The sequence below is a fragment of the Aedes albopictus genome, chromosome 1 (genome assembly GCF_035046485.1).
Source record: "Aedes albopictus strain Foshan chromosome 1, AalbF5, whole genome shotgun sequence".
Classification (NCBI taxonomy): domain Eukaryota; kingdom Metazoa; phylum Arthropoda; class Insecta; order Diptera; family Culicidae; genus Aedes; species Aedes albopictus.
Genome location: NC_085136.1, coordinates 279,073,172 through 279,095,944, shown reverse-complemented (window position 1 = coordinate 279,095,944; position 22,773 = coordinate 279,073,172). Strand labels below are relative to the sequence as shown.

At 44.5% G+C, this 22,773-nt stretch overlaps 2 protein-coding genes across 2 annotated transcripts in view; one reads left to right on the top strand and one right to left on the bottom strand.

Annotated features, from left to right (window-relative positions):
* LOC109397066 (transcription factor cwo) overlaps positions 1-22,773 on the top strand; it is a 130,703-nt gene that overhangs the window by 22,184 nt on the left and 85,746 nt on the right. The gene's annotated exons all lie outside the window — the stretch shown is intronic.
* Positions 3,466-21,489, bottom strand: LOC109400791 (cysteine protease atg4da). The gene is made up of 4 exons (XM_019673295.3): positions 21,173-21,489; positions 19,737-21,093; positions 19,477-19,676; positions 3,466-4,678 (listed from the first exon to the last, which is right to left on the bottom strand). Exons 2-4 carry the CDS (start codon positions 21,073-21,075, stop codon positions 4,391-4,393), a joined length of 1,827 nt encoding a protein of 608 aa, XP_019528840.2. The 5' UTR covers positions 21,076-21,093; positions 21,173-21,489; the 3' UTR covers positions 3,466-4,390.

The window sequence follows — 22,773 nt, the reverse complement described above, 5'->3', positions numbered from 1 at the left end:
TGATTTGCTCAACTAGAAGCGGATCCGTTCTCGGAGATCGCGTTCACCTTGCATCAGACACATTTGTTCGCTTCCTGGTACCGCTCCCGCATCTCGTTGGATACAGTTTCCGAATTGGCGTGCCCGAACCGCTCGTGAAGTGCTGGATTAACTTGTAGGTCACCTCATGGAAATGCGACAAAATTATCAAGCGCTTCTTATTGAAGGAGCTCTCCGTCGAATTGACAAGTCTGTCATACATTCGCAGTGGAGAACACTTGTAGATCGGAGGTATCTAGCTGTCTGTTCCAGAAGGTTAACTCGAACTCGAGTCGTCAGAGGGCTCAACTGCGATTGTGTGATTCCTCTTCCGGCTATTTTCACCGACTGGACAGATATCTTAAGTCTTCCACTTTGTACATCTGCTTCACCAGGTCTGTAAGCTCGATGTCATCGTCTTCGGAACACAGGAAAGCGTGATGGTTGTTCGATCCAACACCGGCTGGGTGAACTACGCCATGGATTGTCCACCGTAGGTGGCATCGAGTCAGTTGCAAATCATCGAGCGAGTACGTATTGCACCATCTCCAATCGCACTCAGCTTGTCTTAATCCAGCATTGTGTATAGTTGCTTGGCTTCCCCTTAGCAATATGGAATTTCACAGCGGGCAGTGCAATGTTCGATACCGTCTGGATGTTGTTTACGTCGTACCACTTCGCCTGCTCCGATGGACCGGAAATACGGAAAAGAGCATTATCGACTCTTCCTCTTTGTGCAGAATCCCATTTGACCAACGGTAGGCCTCCGGAGCAACCGGTCCTTGCAGTCAGTCCGATACTCTCTGCAACGGCAGCATCCATCATCGCGCGAGAAGATCCTTCATCGAAAAGCGCTAATATTTCCTCGACACCTCGGGGGGCACGAATCCTCACCTTCTAACTCTGAGCAGCGTGTTCATGTTGTTGTCGTTGACGTTGCAGACATTCTCATCACCGCTTCATCAGGCGCTTCCGTACGGCTGAACCTCGAGTTCCTGACTGGTTCGTCGACTTGGGCCAGTTTGTGGTAGTTCTTCTTGCAGATTGAGTACTTCTTCTCGGACTTGCAGTTCCTCCTCGTATGGTCGGATTTCAGGCAGATGTAGCAGACCTTGCAGGAGTTTGCAGCAGCCGTTGATCAATCGCCAGCTTACGAAATTGCTCGCATTTCTCCAAGTCGGAGTGAGAACTTGCCGGAGTGAGAAACCCGGAATTTGGTGCGAGCGAAATTCGATGCGTCGGACCTAGCTTCGGAAGTGATGCGCTGTGTAGATCATTAGGTTCGCTAAACAGCGCACAACTTCCGAAGTTAGGTCCGATGCATGGATTTGGAGAAAAAATCGAAATTCGCTCGCACCAAATTCTGGGTTTCGACTGGATTGATAATACTTCGCTGAGTGTAGTGACGTTGGCTCCATCTTCCTAGCCATTATCTTCCATCTCGGAGTTTTTTGTTGTGTCCAGGTTTATTGAAGGACATGTGGATAAGCTATGTATGCACGTATGTATGTATGTATGTGGATAAGCTATCCAGTGATTTGCTGACTTACTGGCAGGGAATGAAATTATCAGCAAATTGAGACGAAAAACGGCGTTTTTCGAGCAACCGATTTTTTATGTTTTTACTTTTCCTGTGAGAAATGTTTATCGGTTGTTGCTGATTGTCCCCGATCAAAGATAGCCGAAAACTGGAAATCGCTCTTTTCATTTTCGCTATCCAACTTTATCGCCTGCAAAGTTATCGCGATAATTATCAGAAGGCAAATAACAAAAATTTGCCGCTAACGGGATTCGAACCTAGACCCTCCACAAAAATGTGTATGAGCGCGCACCATAACCACTCGACCACACAAGCTGCTCAAAAGAGGACAGAAATTTTATACATAAAAGCTACAGCCGGTGACGACGGGACTACGGAAAGGCGAACAAAGAGCAGAAAGCAAACCAGTCAACTTTTCATTGCTGATGATAATCGATTTTCGGCGCTGCAGAACGAGCGAAAACACATTCTCGGGAGAAACCCGGGTCTGAATTTATCGCACGTCTTTTTTCGCCGATAATGCATGTGAGAGAGTTTTCAACTATCGCGATCGTGATCGATAATTTCATTCCCTGCTTACTGGGCTTCAATTTGCTCCAGATGGGCTGAGAGAGGCAGCCGGTATTTTTTGTTTTGTTTACATTGTTGTTATTCATCTGAATCCCACAAGTCGCACGGGAAATTAAGGTCGACTGCGCCAGAGCCCTGCATTAGCGCAGCAGGGTTTCACATACCGTAAAGTGTACCGCGGTTCTAACTTCTAACTATCTGCAATTGTGCATCGACTGAAGGCATGACGAAAAGCTATCGTCGAGAACATGAGAGCCAGTCCAGTGGTTCTCAACAGACTTTAAAGTGCGTTTCTGTCAGGAATGCAACATCGATGTCTTCAGTTTGCAGCTAGTTGACGAGTTTCGGCTGTTTTTCGCCACCGAGTGAGTGTTCCAGTTATGAAGCTTGAGGGCGAATGTTGCCATCCGAAGATTGGCTTGTTTCAGGACCGGTCTGGTTTCTTTATGTGAGGGCAAATCCGAGAAGAAGTCGAGGCCGAGATCTATACTGACTTACTGTTTCTTCGCTGGTTGGCTTGCTTCTGGACATCTGATACGTCCCCCAGCAAATATTTTTGCTGTACAAGAGTGAAACAAACTACTCTTAAGCAAAACTTTATCTTAAGAAACTCTTATTCAGCTTGTTCTGTTAGATGCTACGGCCGAGTCTTCAAAAGATGATCCTGGTTGCAGTTTACACATTTGAGCTAAGGTACTTCAGCCACGTAAGTGAATGACGCATGGATATGGCTACAGCTGGATCAGTGGCTCTGGAGGGTCTGCGTCATTTGGCATAACGCCGTTTGGCATAACGTCACTTGGCATAAAGACATTTGGCATAAGAACCCATTTGCGCAACAATCATGGGGGTAGTGGAACTTGGAAGAATCGAGAAAAAGGTGCATCTTGAAGAAGCAGAAGTTGGATAAGGATAAGCGGATACTCAGCAGGAAAAGCTGAGGCGTTCTTTTCGATTACACACCTGACAGGGGGTAGTGTCACTACCATGTAAAAATCAATAGCATCATCAAAATTGCTGGTTCGTAAAATGGCTTATAGTGAACATTTGGCTTTAACACAGCCCAAGACACAGTCTCAAGATGTGGAGCGGACCTGGTGTGGTGGTTAGAATACAAGACTATCACGCCGAGGACCTGGGATCGAATCCTACTCCCGACATACTCACAAAATGTGGGTTCTTCCTTCAGAAGGGAAGTAAAGCGTGGGTCCCGAGATGAACTAGCCTAGGGTTAAAAATCTCGTTAATACAGACAAAAAAACAGCCTCAAGATTTAAATTCTGTTGTCATTTAAGATTTGAAAGGATTTCTCAACTCATTACTTTAAAACACAGCCATTCGCTCAAATTATAATATAATATATGATGAATATTGTTACAGTCACAATTTACAGCATTTTGGTGAGATATTGTTGTACTAGTGCGCTATCATAGCTATTCTGTTTACTTTATTAGGTTTTAATTTAAGCAAAGTTTTTCTTTGTTTTGTGTCGGTGCATCATCGCAAACATTTGTCTTCTATCGAAGTTATGGCTTTTCAAAAGAAAATTTGTCAATGTTCAAAAGTTTGTAGGTTGGCTGATGAATTTCTTTTGATCCAATCAATGCCTTGATGAAGTCACTGTTTCGAAGATGTGCCACATCCTCACGGCAAAAGCACGTAACTTATATGATAAATTTCGACATAAATAATAAATGGAAAATAAATAGCATTATACGTTAGATATGACCTATGTTTTAAAATAGCACTGAACTATACAATCATATTTAGCAGTGGAGTTTTGTCGCACGCTTAGTCCAAAATAGCTCTGATGAATTTAAGCTTAGATTGATTTAATCTCTCAAACACGACATTTCTTAAACACAAAGACGCACGTTGTCAATGTAACTTTTAGCCGTAACGTATCTGTTATGGTATAATAGCATTATTCCGACATAGTCTAATTGTAAGTACATACTTACCGCTTCCGAATGATTCTTTGCAGTGACAAAACGATTGCATATTGATAGGATTTAAATCATCATAACTATCCGAAAACCTATGACAGGTATTCCATCTTGTGCCGATTTTGCCTACATATATCAATGGTTTTGCCAAAACAGCGATAATATTGCTGTCTACGCCGATGCTTGAACAACTTCAACCGTAGGCATTGAAATAAACTGATTTCAAGCATGGCCTCAACACTTTTCCTCCTAAACCAAACGCGACGCAATAATGATAATAATCGCATACCTTCTTTCGGTGAAACCGACCGACGTCCTACAGAATCACAAACTCCATGGCCTCGTCCTCATCGTCATCGTCCTCGTCGTCATTCCCCGCCTGAGGCAACTGTTGGCTCTGGGAGATTCCACCGCCTCTGGTGGCCGACAGGGGTGGCGGTGCCGGAGGCATGCGATACACCGTCCTCGAGGGAAGCTCAATTTGCTGTTCGCTGCTTTTGCCGCGACAGAACACGAACATCGGGTAGGTCACCTCGGGGAACTGGGCCACACCGGTCGAGCTGGTGAAGCTGCTGCTCATCTGTTGCTTGGCCGGCTGGAGGAACTGCGCAAATGAGAAGGATTATTGGAATTAAAAACTGACGTAGCGAACGACACAACCAACAACAACAATGAAGCGAATCGAATTAGATGGGCCCATAACCTGTTCAAGGGCTTCAGCTTGATCTTGATTGACCGTTCGTAAATGCTACTCCAGTATAGCCAGACCAGCTACACTCACACAAGGAACCACTGAGATAGCTGTTTAGGATTATTAGGCATCATCAGTGTGTGAGTGGATCTGATCTCTTATTTTTAGGCGACAATGGCGCCTACTACGTCAGGTTGCAAGTCAACGTGGGGAAGGAAGTGTTTCTGGTTTTAGTGTAGGGCGCGAAGTTCCCCACCTCTGGAAGTGACATCGCCGATCTATCGTCTGCAGCACTTATTCCCGCGGCCCTCTTCAGTGGGAAGAGCCGATTATTCATCCGTCCAGTGTCCGTGATTGGACAGGAACCTGAGAGGAATATCGAGAGGAATCCCGGGAGGTGTCGGGTCGAGCCTAACTCCGACCCTGGTAGAGATAAGAATAAATATGTGGGATAGTTGGCTGCCCTGACATGTAAGATGACAGCTCGGGGATTTCCGGGGACAGAAGAGTAGAGAATTACACGCGGGCAAGAGTAGTGCGTTCGAAGGCAGAATAAATACCTTTTATATCGAAGTAAGTGCGTAGTGAGTTAATGTTTTATTTCCGAAATACGACAGGAGGTATCCATGGAAGATTCCCGTAAGGAATCCTAGGATAAATACCTGAAGAATTTACCTAGGATAAATCTCGTAGGAAACCCTGAAACAATCCTGGAGGCATTCCTGAAGAGTCTCGAGAGGAATCCCTGAAGAAATCCTAGTCGAAACCAGGATTTCCTGAGAAATTTCCAGGATAACCGGCCCACTATTTATACCTTGTCTTCAAAAATGTTTAAAGTGGTGATTTTCTGGAAGTCATCGCTATAAAAGTAAGGAAAATGCACTTGGTTACTCAAATTGATGGATCCCCCGTTAGTTAGAGCTACAACATTTTCTGAAGACCCCTCGAATTTGGTCAAATGGTGACTCATTTAAATCGTTACAACTCGAAAGTTTCTCTAAGAGCATCGCCACGAGAGTTCTCATCGCTATCCCTATTATACCACTCCTTTTCGGGTGCTATTTTAGGATAGCACCCCACCTTCCCACCAGTGGTTTCTATTTTGGGTTTAGGGACTTCAAAAACATATTGATTTTCCACCGTGCGTTGCTAAAAGTGGTCCTTACTTTTTATCGGACGTAGTACAAACCGAGGTACAAACTAAAACATTAAATATATCCAAACTTTTGATGAATCCTGCATAAAATGACAAAGGCATAAAGCACTCGTAATACTTCTAACATTTCGTCACAGACAAGCAGACGTCTCCGGTCTCCCTCTAGTCATCTCTTATCGTTTTATTTTTTAAAGAAAATTTAAACCATATTTTCTGTAGTTTGCAAATTGTTCACAGACGGCGCTCATATAATTTTTGCTCCTGCTTGACGTTCGCTCACTACCGGCACCTACTGAGCGTTTTGTGAAATAGCGTGTTGGCATTGGGGATTATGTTTAATGACGATGATTTTAATAGCAATTTCTTTCAAGTGATACGTTTGCTATTCAATATCATAGTCGCGGAAACATATCCACCCAATCTAAAAAGACTGAGTTTGGCCAATAGAGTGGCCAATCATAAACTAGGTGATAATAATGAGCGAATGTAAAACTTGAACAAAAACGCTGCGAACGCCACAGATGGGCAGTTGGCCAACTATTATCGTGGATTTACCGGCTACTTGTATTCTACCGGTTACTTAAGTAGCCGTTACAAAGTAGTCGTTTTCATATAAAAATCAACTTGATTGTCAAAACATGAATTTCACTGATTAGCTAGTGGCAACGAGGAATAGCGCATACAATAAAAATGTTCAAAGTCATTTTTAAGTTGCTCTTTTTATAAAACGGCTACTTTAGAGGCCATACTGAAGCGACCGGTAGAATACAAGTAGCCGGTAAATCCACAATAAATTTTTAGATAAACCTGAATCGGTGTGCGTGGAAATTATTAGTGCTGCGTGTGTTTGTTTGTGATAGGATTCTTGAAAACATCTAGTCACTTGAGACAAAGTAGGGAAGGGAACCATCTCGGCAGGGGTCTTATTTTGGGCACGTTTCTGCTGTAACTCAGCCAATTCTGAACCAATTGACACAATTTTTGGAACGCGATGAGATACGTATAGTATCTAGCAGCCGTGTACAAAATTTCAAGTCAATTGGTTTGGAATTGACTGAGTTATAGAAAGAATAAAAATAAAAAGAATGCCGTCTCTTGTCTTTTTCTATGTAAACGTCAAGCGACAAGACAAGTGGCGTTCTCTAAGCGTTTCAAGGTGGATGCTCTATGTAACAGTGCACAATGGTCCACGAAACAGATTTACGAGGAAAGATGCATTCAGCGCCTTCAAATGATTTTCTAGATTAATACACTCTAAAAATTCTTCACGTCCGATGCACGTGAAATTTCATGTGACCGACCTAGATTCTCAAAATCACATAAGTTACGTGATTCATGTAACTTTTATCTGCTTCCCACTTCATGTTAACTTGAAAGTTTAGTAACATTGATCACATTTAAACGTGGATAGCTTCGGTGCATTTGTGTTAGTGTGTTTGTGAGTTTGACATTTCCGCGAACCAGACTGGAAACAAGGTTTACGTGGATTTCATGTATGCAGAAATAAACCAATATGGCGTCTACAAACAAATCTGCGATCTGCTAACTGATCTGAAGTTTTCGTGTAGTTTGCTGCATTTTTAGAAGGTAATTGTTTACAATTAAAGAATTGACTTAATTTAACATCGTATTAACTATCAGAATCTTTCTGTTTTCAAATATTTCAGAACGCGGCATTGGAATTTTACGGTAGCTGAAGATCAACTTAAGCAAATTTTGAAGCTCTTCGAAAGCGAGAACTTGGTGCCAAGAAACGCTGAGTTGTTTTTGCCTATTGAGACTTGAAGAATCGGAACGTAAGTCTAACTTAAACTTTTTATGATAGTTGACTGATTTTTGTTTTTTTTTTCAGAAATCTACTACCTATTCGGTCATTGATAATTTTTTCCATTTTTACCAATCGAAGTGCAGCTAACGATTCAACGTTCCAGGTTCCACATTCTCGACCCAGCAAATAATATTATTTGATCAACAAGAAGTGCATCCGTCCGAAGCGCCAGATGATGACCAACCGATTTCTTCAGAAGAGGAAGCGTCTGCCACTGTAGATCAATACGGCCCGGTCCAGGTCGGCCATCCATCGAAGCCCCTATCAACAGATTCAGTTATGACCCCTCGCCGTGACAGCTTGTGTTCCGGAAGCTTGCATCATGTGATTTGTGGATAATTGATTAAAATGAATAGACGATTTTAGTTTGACCTTTTTCCGGATCTGTACTGAGTTTTTCTGACTAAAAAGTCACGTAAAAATGACACGAAAGAAATTTAAAATGGAATAACATTTCAGGTAAAATTTACCTAGTTTTCATGTGGAAGTTATTGACAATATCACGTCAATATTACCGGAAAATCATGTCTGATTTACCTGACTTTTCATGTGAACTCTCGGATTCAATATTTCTTTGGGTTATGTGTCATTCCGGTAAAACTTACATGAAAAAGTGGATGGACGAAAACTACATATGTTTTCATGTAAATCGGACGTGTATGGTCTTCTACAAAGTTGTTCCTAGAAATAAGGCACTCTTTTCAATATACATGAAAATTAGGGTGGTCCATATTTTCAAAGAAATTGGGAACCAAACTTTTTTATTTGCAAGAATAACTATATACATTCTTCGGGATAATTGTGGATCTATCAATTTTGAGCAAGTTTGCTGAAGACACTTTTTTAGGTAGCTTAAAAATTAAAAGACACTATACCGTCTTCGGCCAGAGGCCGTACAGACTGAACATTACTAACATTAGACAACGGACAACACATAGGGTGGGGCGGGGCAAGATGGGTCAGTGCCATTTTCGGGCGCATTACTCATGTTTTGATTATGTTAATAATTTTGTTAGATGACCAGCATGAATATACAAAAGTTTGGGGCATTGATTGAAAAATCATTCACTCTCATTCGAAATAAAAAATAAAATGGTTTTTAGCCATTTTTCTTATGCGATACATTCCATATAATCTCCATATAAACGGCCGCGGGGCAAGATGGGTCACCTTCAATTTTGAACGTATTTTTGAAGCATTCAGCAGTTATTTATTTTTTATAAGGCAATCCATGAGACAGATGCGATCAGCTGATTTTTTTTGTTTACCATGTATTTTTGACAATCGATGATCGGGGTGACAGTTGAACACAAAGGAATTTGTTAAGCACCGACGACACTTGACGAAACTTTGTTAAGTTGTACTCACACTGTGTTTACAGTTTTGGCTGTCACCCCCGTTGCGAAAAGTCGTCATGGATTGCCTAGAGTGACTGGAAGGGAGAGTGGCGTCAATGTCAAAATTGGAACAGTGATCATCTGTCAACTCAATACAAATTCCCGTTCCAAACGAGCAGAAGACCTGTCAAAATTGGAACATGACGCCACTCTCCCTTCCAGTCACTCTAGGATTGCCTTATTACAAGGACTATCTCATAAATGTCTTCAATCAAGCGGAATGAACGCTCAAAATTATAACATAAAATTATGATAATTTTTTAGTGAAAACATCGATTTTCAAATCGCCTTGGGACCACTCAAATCGTAAAGTTTTTTATATTCCAAATAAATTTATAAAATGTTTACTAGTAGCTCTTGTTTACTCAGTATGGATATGGAGCATATATGAATGCGGAACAAATATTATATTTTGACGTTTTACGTTGGGAAAATGTGAATTACTTAAAAGGTGACCCATCTTGCCCCGCACTTTTTTCACGCCGCAAAACGATAACTTTTTAAAACTGCTTGTTTAACAACATATTTTGTATTTTATGAACTTTTTATCGACTTTTAGCATAGCTAACTAGTGTATTAAAGAGTAGCGGACGAATACAAACCAATACGATTTGTATTTACAAAGTTATGGTGATCCATCCTTAGGTGATCCATCTTGCCCCGCCCCACCCTACATATAACACCCAGTGGCCCAGTGGAGAATTTTTTGTTTAACGAAAAGTTTTAATCCGACAGGAGCGGGAATCGAACCCGTACACCGAGGCTTATAAGACACCTAACGACTGACGCCGCTAACCGCTCGGCCACGAAGCCCAAATTGATCGATCTAGGGGGATTTTTCTGAATAAGCTTAGGGTAGTTCTAGAAAAACCGGTTTTGTGGCGTTAACTTTTTCAGTTTCGATTTTTCATCGAAGTCGCCCAAGAAACACTTGTGAAGACGTGTCGTTTTGTGCGCTGAGATGGTCGTTATCTCTTTTGGTTCAAAAGTAACAGGCGTTTTTCTTAAAAAATATAGTTTTTTAAAAAGGGTTTATGATGGGTTGGGGCAAACATAAAAAATATCTTTTGCCCGCATTCAAAAGAAAAATGTTGTTATAAAACACATCAAAAAATTAGAGGGGTATTATTTTTGTAACTCAAGTGAAAAATACTTGAAAAGTGCCTATTTTTTCTAGAAAATCATTAATATCTTTTGAACGGAATAACATAGCAACATTTTCAGCGCACGAAAATGTGCGTTTTTTTAGCTCTAAAAATGGTTCTTAGACAGCTTTGATGAAAAATTTGAAACAATAAAGTTAAAGCGTTTAAACTGACCAAATTTAGAGCATTTTCCCATAGTTTTCATTTGTTTCAAATTTCTCGTCAAAGTCGCCTAAGAACCACTTTTAGAGCTTCCAAAAACGCACATTTTTGTGCACTGAGAATGTTGCTACGTCATTCCGTTCAAAAAACATTGATGATTTTCTAGAAAAAAAATAGGCACTTTTCAAGTATTTTTCACTTGAGTTACAAAAATAACACCCCTCTAATTTTTTGATATGTTTTATAACAACATTTCTTCTTTTGAATGCGGACAAAAGATATTTTTTATGTTTGTTCCAACCCATCATAACACCTATTTAAAACACTATGATTTTTTAAGAAAAACGCCTGTAACTTTTGAACCAAAAGAGATAACGACTATCTGAGCGCATGAAACGACGCGTCTTCAAATGCTCTACAAGGGCGAAGCTGAAAAAGTTAACGCCAGAAAACCGGTTTTTTTTTAACCACCCTAAGCTTATTCAGAAAAATACCTCTAGATCAGTCAATTTTAAAGCTACATAAAAAGTGTCTTTAGCAAACTTGCTCAAAATTAATAGATCTACAACTTTCCCTAAGAATGTATACAGTTATTCTTGCAAATAAAAAAGTTTGGCTGTTAATTTCTTTGAAAATATTGACCATCCTAATTTTCATGCACATTTTAAAGAGGGCCTTATGATTAGGGACAACTTTGTAGAAGACTATATTTGCCTAGAAATTCATTTGAAGGCGTTAAATGCATCTTTCTTCGTAAATCTGGTTCATGGACCACTGTGCACTGGTGACCGCCGACGACACCTGCAGAGAAATTCAGAGGCGCATTGCGGCAAGAAATCGAGCCTACTTTGGACTCCGCAGAACTCTACGATCGAATAAATTTCGCCGCAACACGAAGTTAACTATCTACAGAACACTAATTAGACCGGTAGTCCTCTATGGGCACAAAGCATGGACCCTACGTGCAGAGGAGCAACGCACCCTTGTGTGAATATTACGCAACTCACTATAACAATCCGTTTCCGACATTCTTAGCAAACTACAGTAGAATCACTTGGCACGCCAAAGCTCCACTCCTCAATGAGGCAGCAACACACTCACTATCTCGTCATGATGATTGCTGTCACCGATGCTTACTAGGGGAAGGACACGCAAGGGGAATATCCCTAATCATTATTCACACCCCACACCTTGGAGTTTTGGAACGGAAGGTTTTGCGTACCATCTACGGTGGAGTGCAGATGGAAGACGGGACTTGTAGAAAGACGAATGAACCACGAACCTGCTGAAAGAACCACCCATCGTCCACACCGTGAAAATCGGGAGGCTACGGCGGGCGGGTCACGTCATTAGGATGTCGGATAGCAACCCGACTAAAATGGTTCTCGAGAGTCATCCGACCGGTACAAGAAGACGTGGAGCGCAGCGAGCTGGGTGAGTCGACCAAGTGGAGGACGATCTGCGGACCCTAGGCAGAGTGCGGAACTGGAAACAAACAGCCATGGACCGAGTGGAATGGAGACGACTACTATGTACAGCAGAGGCTACCCCGGCCTTAGCCTGATCGGTAAGGTAAGTAAGACATCAACGGTTCTCGATGGAGGTACGTTCTGAAGACAAACCGCCGTATTCATTGCTTCCGCCCAGAATCGGTTGTCCAATTTGGCATCAGCCAGCATACAACTCGTCATCTCGGACAGGTATCGGTTTCTTCGTTCAGCAACTCCATTGGACTGCGGCGAGTAACTTGTACCAGTACCAGTCAGAACCAGTAAGGCTGTCCGGATGTTTTCGTAGGATGCCGGAAGGCTTCGCAAAAGAAATGCCACTTGAACATCTTCTCCCAAGTCTCTTCCTGCACCTTGAAGTCTTGAAAACAGTTCCTCCAGTTCGTACATATGTGCTTCAAGATCTCCTCCTTCTGATAGCTTCTCATCGCAGACTTCGCAGATGAGCGATACTCTTGAACACATTGTAGTCTTCTGGTGCTGCTCCTTCAATCGACTCCAGGTTTCCTTCGCAGTCTTGACGTCTCGGATGAGTGGATGTTGTCGCTTCTCGACCAATAAAGCAATTGTCGCTCGAGCCTTTCTGTCCCCTGTTGTCCACGCTGCAGTGACCGGGTTCGGAGCCGCATCGATGACGTACTCCCAAAGATCTTTACGCTCCAATAACATCTCCGCCTCGAACGACCACTGGGGGTAGTTCTCGTTTGTCAGCTTTTCTATACCAAGCTTCGAATCTATTTCGTATTGCTGCTCTCGGTCTCTTCATCTAGCTCTTACTGGGTCCACAACCTCTTAGTATTAAGGAAAATGCGTGTAGCTAAGTTAACGGTAATGGAAGGAATGAATTTATTTCTGACATACATGTATAATGACTACTATGAGTAATAACTTCAGTATTCAGAGTAACACTAATCTTTCACCTTATAGCCCAGTTTCGAGTTCAACAGGAATTGTTCAAGAAATTTCTTGACCGATTTCTGGCAGAAACTTTCTACGGTGACTGCCATTTGAACTGTCATTTCTTCGCAACTGCGTACTGCGATCTAAGAAAACACGGTTTCTTGAGCAATTCAGGCAAGGAATTTCCCATGCATCAAGATAGGCTGAGAAATTCCTTCTGATCTGCAAACAACCCTTATGCCTGGCAAGCACGCACCAATGTGTGAACTCTCTGCCAACAATATCCCACCTACACTTCGATATTCGCATGAGTTTGTGCAGACGCAGAGATATATTTGGTCTGATGTTGATACAAAGGATTGTAGGTAATCATCACTTCCTTTCCCTTCCCCTCATTGACCAGCAACTTGGCGTGACGTTAAGTGACGCCTAAAAATAGAAGACCACCAACACTCTCACACTGAAGATGCCTGCCTAGTCCCCGGCAGTTACACTCATTGATTCCTTGTGTGAGTGTAACTGTTCTGGCGATACTGGAGTAGCATCCTCGGGCGGTCAATCCAGCTCAAGCACAAGCACCTCAGGCCCACACTGGGGCAGGATTGAAAATACACGGAAAAAACCTCTAGCTCGTCGAGATGTCGAGATACGCACTTGGTGTCTTCAGAGAAAATATTTCTATGAACAAGGTCGATATTCTGAACGGTAGCATATTTTTCTTACGTTATTCGCATAAAAGTCCTATAAGCCATTTTGGCCATCTTTCATTTTAGCGGTATGGTGTCTTCGGCAAAATTATTCGGCTATTTATGCTAAAAAAGTTTGCCGAAGACGTCAAATTTCCAAAGCCTACTGTTCTTGAGATATTAGTCGTTTTATAAAATACCTACCTAAAATCGAGTTTTTTCATTAAATTACGTTTGTAAACAAATTTAATATCCGTTTTCGAGTTAAAATAATGAAAAATACTAAAATAAAACATATGTAAAATAAATTAGTTGGAAAAATCAAAATATGCATTGATTTTTCATAGAAAGTTCCTGAAAATCATGCAAAATGTATATAGGACGTTCTTGCAGTCGGGCAAGTTCGGGCAAGTTTTTTCATCGGCGATCACCTAAAAAATCTTGGGGAGTTGTAATAAAAGAACAACCGTCTCGGTTGATGGTCTAACAATAACTGATGATTTATTTCTAAATGACTAGGTACAAACTAATTTCATGGCATGCTTAGCATCGCACTTGCTTATATGTGCCTACTTCAACACTCCTCCTCAAGGACGATGTTCTGCAGGCCAACTTCTTCTCTTATCTTCCGCAGTTTCAGCCGAGCTAGAGGCTTCGTCAGCACGTCAGCCAACATATCCTCCGTCGGACAATACTTAACTTTGATGATTCCAGATGCGGCCAAATCCCGGACGAAATTGTATCTGGTGTCGATGTGCTTCGTCCGTCTCGTCCCTCCTTCAGCGTTCAGCATAGAGATGCAACTCTGGTTGTCCTCCTGAATCGTCACTGGGTGCCGGATGTCCTCACCAAGTCCTCGCATCAGCTTCAGCAGCCAGAGTAGCTCCTTGCTTGCTTCGGCGAGTGCGACATACTCCGCTTCGGTGGACGACAAAGTTACGCACTCCTGCTTTCGTGCTGTCCAGCTGATTGTTCCATTTCCGAGCTTGAACAAGAAACCGGAATTTGACTTCCGGTCGACGCGATCACCAGCCCAATCGGCGTCAGCGTAGCCCTCGAGATGACCAGCTCCTCCTAGCTGCAGCTTCAGTCCAGCGGTTCCCTTCAAGTACCGCAACGCTCGCTTCGCTTCCGTCCAGTCGCTCTCCGTTGGCTTGCTGACCTTACGCCCGAGGATGGACGCCGTGATAGCCAGAACCGGCCGTGTGTATACGGCGACGTAGAGTAAAGCGCCCACTAGACTCTGGTATTTGTCGGTGGTGGTCATTACCTTCTCCTCCTTTTGCTCTGCGGTGACGTAGCCAGGATCCATCGGAATCTGTGACGGTTTTGCTTGCTCCATCTCGAATCTAGCCAAAACCTTCGCTATGTAGCTTTCTTGACTAAGCAGGAATCCTCCGTCCTCTTTTCGCTCGACATGGATGCCGAGGTACTGCTTCACATTACCCAGACAAGTAATCTTGAATCTTCTTTCCAGGTGCTTCCGTACTCGCTGGTACTCGGTGTCGTCTTCGGTGGCGATCAACATGTCATCTACGTACAGTAAGATGAACGACGACTTGTCGGCCTTCACGAAAAGGCAGCTGTCAGCTTCCGTAGCTTCGTACCCCAGCTCCTTCAAGACATCGGTGATGGTCCGGTTCCAGACCCTTCCGGCTTGCTTCAGGCCATACAAGCTCCTCCTCAAATGGCACACATCTTCCTGATTCCCGGATTCATACCCGGGCGGCTGCCGCATGTAGATGGTCTCCGAAAGCTTGCCGTGCAAATATGCCGTCTTGATATCGACATGCTTCACTTGCATCTTCCGACGAGCTGCAATCGACAAGAGTGCCCGGAAAGTGGTGTGCTTCGCAACCGGCGCGTAGACCTCGTCGTAGTCGGTACCAAATTTTTGGCTGCATCCCTTCGCGACGAGTCGAGCCTTGTACCTCGCCACATTCCCATGCTCGTCGAACTTCTTCTGGAAAACCCACCGACAACCTTTCTGTTTCCGGTTCGGGGGTAAACGTACGATGTCCCAGGTGGAGTTTTCTTGCTGAGCTGCATACTCTTCATCCATCGCGGCCTTCCAGTGGTCCCGCTCTGGGCTCGCCAGCGCTTCTGCTAGCGATTGTGGTTCCCACGTTTGCTGACTCACCAGGCTGCTGGTTTCACGGAATCGAAATGGTGGAACTCCCTTGTTCAGTCGGCTTGACACACGTATCGGCGTGCTCGTTGACGATGGTCCTCTCGGTGCGTTGAGGGGACGTTCAACGGCATCGATATTCTCGGTGAGAGTAGTGTCTTCGTGCGACTCGACGGACGTGTCGTTCTCATCTTCCTCCTCTTCCGGATCTGACCGACCCGACGCAAATTCTTCTTCATCGTCCGCTGGCTCACCGAGAACGTCCCCTGCAACGATAGGAAATGAATTAACTTTTACATTGTCGGTCGAAGGAAAGTGGTACTCGATGATACTTCCATTGCCTTCTTCTTCTTCTTGGGTACTGCTCGTTGGCATGAACCGAGCATCACGGCTACTAATGACGCACCCGGTACGCCTATCCAGGAATCGGTACGCCTTCTGCTGAGGCGAATACCCAACGAAAGTCATCTTCTGTGCTGCTGCATCCAGCTTCGTTCGGTTCTGCTTCGGAATCGACACGAACGCGTCAGCTCCAAATGGCTGCACGTGGCTCAGGTCCGGCTTTTCTCCCCACCACGCTTCGTATGGTGTGACCTCCAGTGACCTAGTCGGTAGTCGATTTTGGAGGTAACTCGCCGTGTTCACGGCCTCTGCCCAGTACTTCGTCGGTAGTCCTGCATCCTGAAGCATGCACCGCGCCATTTCGTTCAACGTGCGGTTTTTGCGTTCTGCTACTCCGTTCTGCTGCGGGGTGTGTGGTGCAGTGAACTGCTGCCTGATACCTTCTTGCTTGAAGAACTTCTCCAGGGACCTGTTCTTGAACTCACCACCATTATCGGAGCGAATGATCTTCGGCGGTTTGCCGAACGTCGTCTTCACCTCCATTACGAAATCCCTCAGCTTCTCCTCAGCGTCAGATTTCTCTCGCAGAAAGTACACGGTTGTGTACCGGGAATAGTCCTCGATCACTGTGAGGTAGTACCGACATCCTCCTGGGGTAACGTTTTTCATCGGACCGCACACGTCTGCATGGATCAGGTCCAACGGTTGTTGTGACTGCTTCTTGGCCTTCTTCGGAAACGGGAGCCGAGCAAACTTCGCTTCTTGACAGCACTCGCACACGGATCGAATGCCGCAGTCCTCGAGGAGCACGCCGGTCGCTAGCTTCTTCTTGAAAAGCTCCTGAACGGCATCGTTGTCCCGGTGGCCGAGCTTCCTGTGCCACACGTGCTGGCAGTTTGGCGTGTGCGCTGTGTCGTTGACTTTCATGGCGTTGTGAGGGTTCTTGATGCAGTACAACCCACCGGTCGGAACCGCCACGGCTGCCACCTGCTCACCCTTCATAATGCGGCAATTGTCGGTGTCGAAAATCACTTTTCCGCCCTTCGCAACGAGTTTGCGCACGGAGATCAAATTCGACTCCAACTTCGGCACGAACAAAGTGTCTGAAAGGGTGATGGAACGTTTGTTACCTTGCAGATCGCAGCAATCCAATTCGCACGTCCCTTTGCCATTCGCAGCTGTCATCGTCCCGTCAGCCAGAGTGACTTTTTCGCGGGTGGTTTCATCCAGGTCCAGAAACGAATCCCGCTCGGCGCACATGTGTGATGTCGCCCCCGAATCGACGATCCAGCTTCCGGTTTTTCCAGTCCCCTTCACGGTGAAAGCGCAGCTGCCATTCGTCTCACGAACCGCCTTCGCTTTGGATGGATTCTTCCGGTTTCTCTGGTCGCCCTTGGTGTCCGATTCTTGGTGACTGGCTTGCTTCCGGCACTCCCTCTGCTTGTGTCCAGGCTTTTTGCAGTATGTAGTGGCAAACGATGACCTTCTTTCCTGATCCAGCCTTCAGAACGGATTCGCCGAAACTTCCCTGTTTCGTCACTTCGTCGATCAGCTTGGTTTTTACGAGGTCCAGTGTCAGCTCGTCGTCCGCCCGACTCTCCAACGCGGTCGTCAGAGTATTAAAAGTTTTCGGGAGACTACTCAGCACCAGCGCAACCTGCAGCTTTTCGTCCAGTTTCAGCCCTGCCACGGAGAGGCGCTCGAAAACTTCTTCCATTTCGTGCACGTGCTTCTCCATGTCCTCGCCTTCGCAGTACCGTTTGGCGATCAAACTCCGGAGATACGATACCTTCGATGTCAGCGTCGGCTTCTCGAAATGGTCCTTCAGCCTGTCCCATGCTTCGCGTGCCGTTTTCGTCTGTTTGATGAGGCCATGCTGGTTGCTCTCCATCAAAAGACCGATTGTGGCTCGCGCACGCTGGTCTCCGGCATCCCAGGCTTCAACGGCAGCAGCATTCACCGGAACGTTTTCCGTCGCAGCTACTTCTTCCGGCCGTGGCTTGGTGACGAACTTCCAGAGGTCCTCCCGGATCAGCAGCAGCTCGGTGCTGAACTTCCAGCTGCTGTAATTCGATCCATTCAGCTTCGGAACTTGAACTTTCTCCATTTCGGCTTCGGCTTGAGAAAAATTTTCACTTGTTGATTGGTTGCTACGGCAACGGATGCCCAAGCGCAGGGCCCACAACCTCTTGGGGAGTTGTAATAAAAGAACAACCGTCTCGGTTGATGGTCTAACAATAACTGATGATTTATTTCTAAATGACTAGGTACAAACTAATTTCATGGCATGCTTAGCATCGCACTTGCTTATATGTGCCTACTTCAACAAAAAATACATAAGCTTTCGTGTAAATTTTTTTCACCGACATGATATTTGATGATTTTTTTTAAATAGCGTTCAAAGTTTACTGTTTTGTGTGAATTAGTACAACATTTTTGCACATATTTTACCATGTTGTATGTTGCCAAGTGAACCATGAGAAGTATAAATACAATCTAGTTACAGGTTTAGTCATATTTAAGCTCCAAACAAATTGTAAAACACAAAAATGTCCGAAACGCCAATAAAAGTGAGTTTTTAGATCATTGAACACACAAAAAATAATTCTATTAAATAAAATTATATAAGATAATGATAAAACCAAGGCTAAATGGCGTGTTTAGGACATTTTTGTGTTTTACAATTTGTTTGGAGCTTAAATATGACTAAACCTGTAACTAGATTGCATTTATACTTCTCATGGTTCACTTGGCAACATACAACATGGTAAAATATGTGCAAAAATGTTGTACTAATTCACACAAAACAGTAAACTTTGAACGCTATTTAAAAAAAATCATCAAATATCATGTCGGTGAAAAAAATTTACACGAAAGCTTATGTATTTTTTAGGTGATCGCCGATGAAAAAACTTGCCCGACTGCAAGAACGTCCTATATACATTTTGCGTGATTTTCAGGAACTTTCTATGAAAAATCAATGCATATTTTGTTTTTTCCAACTAATTTATTTTACATATGTTTTATTTTAGTATTTTTCATTATTATAACTCGAAAACGGATATTAAATTTGTTTACAAACGTAATTTAATGAAAAAACTCGATTTTAGGTAGGTATTTTATAAAACGACTAATATCTCAAGAACAGTAGGCTTTGGAAATTTGACGTCTTCGGCAAACTTTTTTAGCATAAATAGTCGAACAACTTTGCCGAAGATACCATACCGCTAAAATGAAAGATGGCCAAAATGGCTTATAGGACTTTTATGCGAATAACGTAAGAAAAATATGCTACCGTTCAGAATATCGACCTTGTTCATAGAAATATTTTCTCTGAAGACACCAGGTGCGTATCTCGACATCTCGACGAGCTAGAGGTTTTTTCCGTGTATTTTCAATCCTGCCCCAGTGTGAGGCCCAGACAGTGGAGAAAGGTAACATATACCTATGCGTACTTACCGGTTTAACATTGTCCACAAATTTGAAAAAGTCCTTCCTCGTTTCGCAGTAGAACCCAATGCAGCAGCTGGGGTCCATCTTGCTGAGTTTCATCTTCCGTGGCGATTTGCAGTGGAACGACGCAACCGGGAAGTTTTCCTGATTGACCACGTCCACCATGTCCTGGCAGTAATGCGGATCCAGATGGATCAGCTTGTCCTCTAGAAAGTTTGAGGGGGTTTCGATGGGAGGATTTGGGGAAAGTGTCTCAAATAGCTTACCTTGGAAACCGACGAAGTACAACGAGTGCTTCGGCCTTCCGCCGATAATTCCGATGCAGTTGTCCAGCGCGAGCATCGCCTTCAGGCAGTCACTATAGATGGGATTTAGCTTTTCCGTTCCTAGCCGTAGCGGAACCAGCAGGATCAGAGATTTCCAGTGATCGTCGGCAGTGGCAGGGTTGGTCGAGACGTTGGCCGAGGCACTGGAGCTACCGGGGGACGACGAGGAGGTCAGTTTCTTTTGCCACGGGGCAACGGTTGGTTCGGCGGAAACGGTACATTGATCGAGGATGTCTTGGATGTAGACTGCACAGTCTTGGGCCACGTACACGTTAATTCCATCGAGGTCGGATATTTCCTGTGCGGCCAGTTTGACAGCTTGTTTCAGAAGGTGTGCAACCGAACCTGGTCCATACCAGTCGCCGGGCTTCTTCCCGGTTTCCTTTCCCAGAGCGACCAGGGTGTGAATCGAGAAGGGGCTGGCCCTAGAAGAGGTATCGCCAAACCACCGGATTATCTTCCGGTGGATGTTGTCCTCGTAATTGGGAGAGTTCATTCTAAAGTTGTCGGTCGAAGCATCCCAACGCCAGTTGCGGCCGAGAAAATGAATCAGCAGTCCTTGGGCCAGAAGCATCTGTCCCGATCGGATCATACATCCCCAGCCACAATCGGATGTATAATTGGAGTCGTCCATTGTCTGGAACTCTTTCCGGTACGTCATCCAAAGCCGAGTGACAAAGTCCCGTTTGAACGCTTCAATGTCTTCCATTTCGGCACCCGAGCTGCTCTCCTCGACCGCATCAGTTCCCGTCTCCTCCGGAGGTGATTCCACGAATATCTCCGAGGGCGACCGCTGAACGCTATCGAACACCGCCATTTGGTTCGTTTCGGCCGTGGCCGTCGTCCCTTGAACCAATTCCACCGAGCCCTCCATTGAGCTCGATCCCGGAAGCACCGCCTTCTGGTGGTAGCATCGTCCCAGCAACCACAGCGGTTGCTCCTTTGAGAAGCTAGTTTTGAGCTTCCCGCTCCAACCGAACTTCATATTGTTCCACATCGACATGAGCTTTGATTCCACCTTACCCTTGAGTTCATCTCCGGTGCCACTTCCGGCTCCAGTGCATCCCGTCCTGACGGGAGTTCCACGGACACTAGATCCCTCCACGTCCACCCGACCTCCCACTGGAGACGATATCTTCCGCGAAGGTGTCGCATTCTGACGATACGACTGCTGCTGCTGCTGCTGCTGGTGACCTTCACTCTCGGAAACGCTTCGCGTGTGTTGGCTAATATTCAGCCGTCCGAATCCCGTCCGATTCAACAGCACATCATAGTTCATGGTGGGTTTATCCACTCGCTAGAAAACGGAGAAATTTAGGAAATACCGCTAACCAAACGAAGGAAATCCCGCATCCCCGCCCGATCAGGTGACTCACCTGCTGCTGCAAGATGCTAATCAGTCCAAACACTCCTCAGCACACCCCTTCTTTATCCTCCCAAGCAGCCAAGCCCAGCAAAACGACTCCTTTTGTAGCTCGAATTCGCGGCCTTGATTATCTCACCTTGTTTCTTACAGATTGTGGCTTGTACGCAAACTGACTGCACGCGCACTAAAATGGGGATTAGGAGACTTTCCGATTGTAAGCAAAACTAGTGCATTTCAATGACAAAAAAAAAATCCCATAAGAAGGCGACCGTCCGCCGTTCGTACGTCCGTCCGTCCGAGTCGTTTGTCGTTTGAGATTTACTTTCTGATGTTTTTCTTTTGTGGTGCTTCCTTCTTATCGCTGCACTCTCTCTCATTTTTGTCGTTCCGCTTTGTTGTTTAGATTCAGATGCGAAAAGCGGAAACGTCAAAGCGCAATAGGGTGGCCATTCGGTTTCACGGCGCATTACGATCTGAGACGAGACTCGCGAAGACGGTCTTCTTTTTCTCCACTTTGTTATTTTTTCTTCTTCCTATCTGTGTTGACATTATGTCTTGGGCTGGTGGTTCAAACACGTACGTGACCGCATCACCTCACATGCAGTGTGACTGAATCCCATTCACGCACAAAATCATGTTGAGGTGAAATTTTGCATCGCCAACAATCGCCAAGCAAAGTAATCATTGGAATGTTTTGTTTTCAATTTATTTTTGACAGTACAGGAGAAGAAAATGCTGCTCAGAGTGAATTTTGGCTTCAGCATTTATCTCGGATAGCAATACTTTCCTCGTTTTAGGTAACGTAATCAAACGGGCTACAACTGACAGCTCAGTTGGGCTGCACTTGACGTTGCTTTTTTTCCTCTTCGCGAGTCTCGTCTCAGATTACGATTAGCTCAACCGGTCCTATCCGCGAGCGGTAGAATAAACCTGAGACGAGACTCGCGAAGAGGAAAAAAAGCAACGTCAAGTGCAGCCCAACTGAGCTGTCAGTTGTAGCCCGTTTGATTACGTTACCTAAAACGAGGAAAGTATTGCTATCCGAGATAAATGCTGAAGCCAAAATTCACTCTGAGCAGCATTTTCTTCTCCTGTACTGTCAAAAATAAATTGAAAACAAAACATTCCAATGATTACTTTGCTTGGCGATTGTTGGCGATGCAAAATTTCACCTCAACATGATTTTGTGCGTGAATGGGATTCAGTCACACTGCATGTGAGGTGATGCGGTCACGTACGTGTTTGAACCACCAGCCCAAGACATAATGTCAACACAGATAGGAAGAAGAAAAAATAACAAAGTGGAGAAAAAGAAGACCGTCTTCGCGAGTCTCGTCTCAGGAATAAACCTAAGACGAGGCTCGCGAAGACGGTCTTCTTTTTCTCCACTTTGTTATTTTTACCCTTCTTACACCCATAAGAAGGGTATAAATATCGCTCAAAAAACCGACTTTCGATCCGAGGCCCGGAGGGCCGAGTCTCATATACCAATGCACTCAGCTCGACGAACTGAGCAAATGTCTGTATGGTACCATAATAAATATCTCAGCCGCCTGTCAACCGATTTGGGTTCTCTAAGCACCAAATGAAAGCTACAATATGCTTGTATAA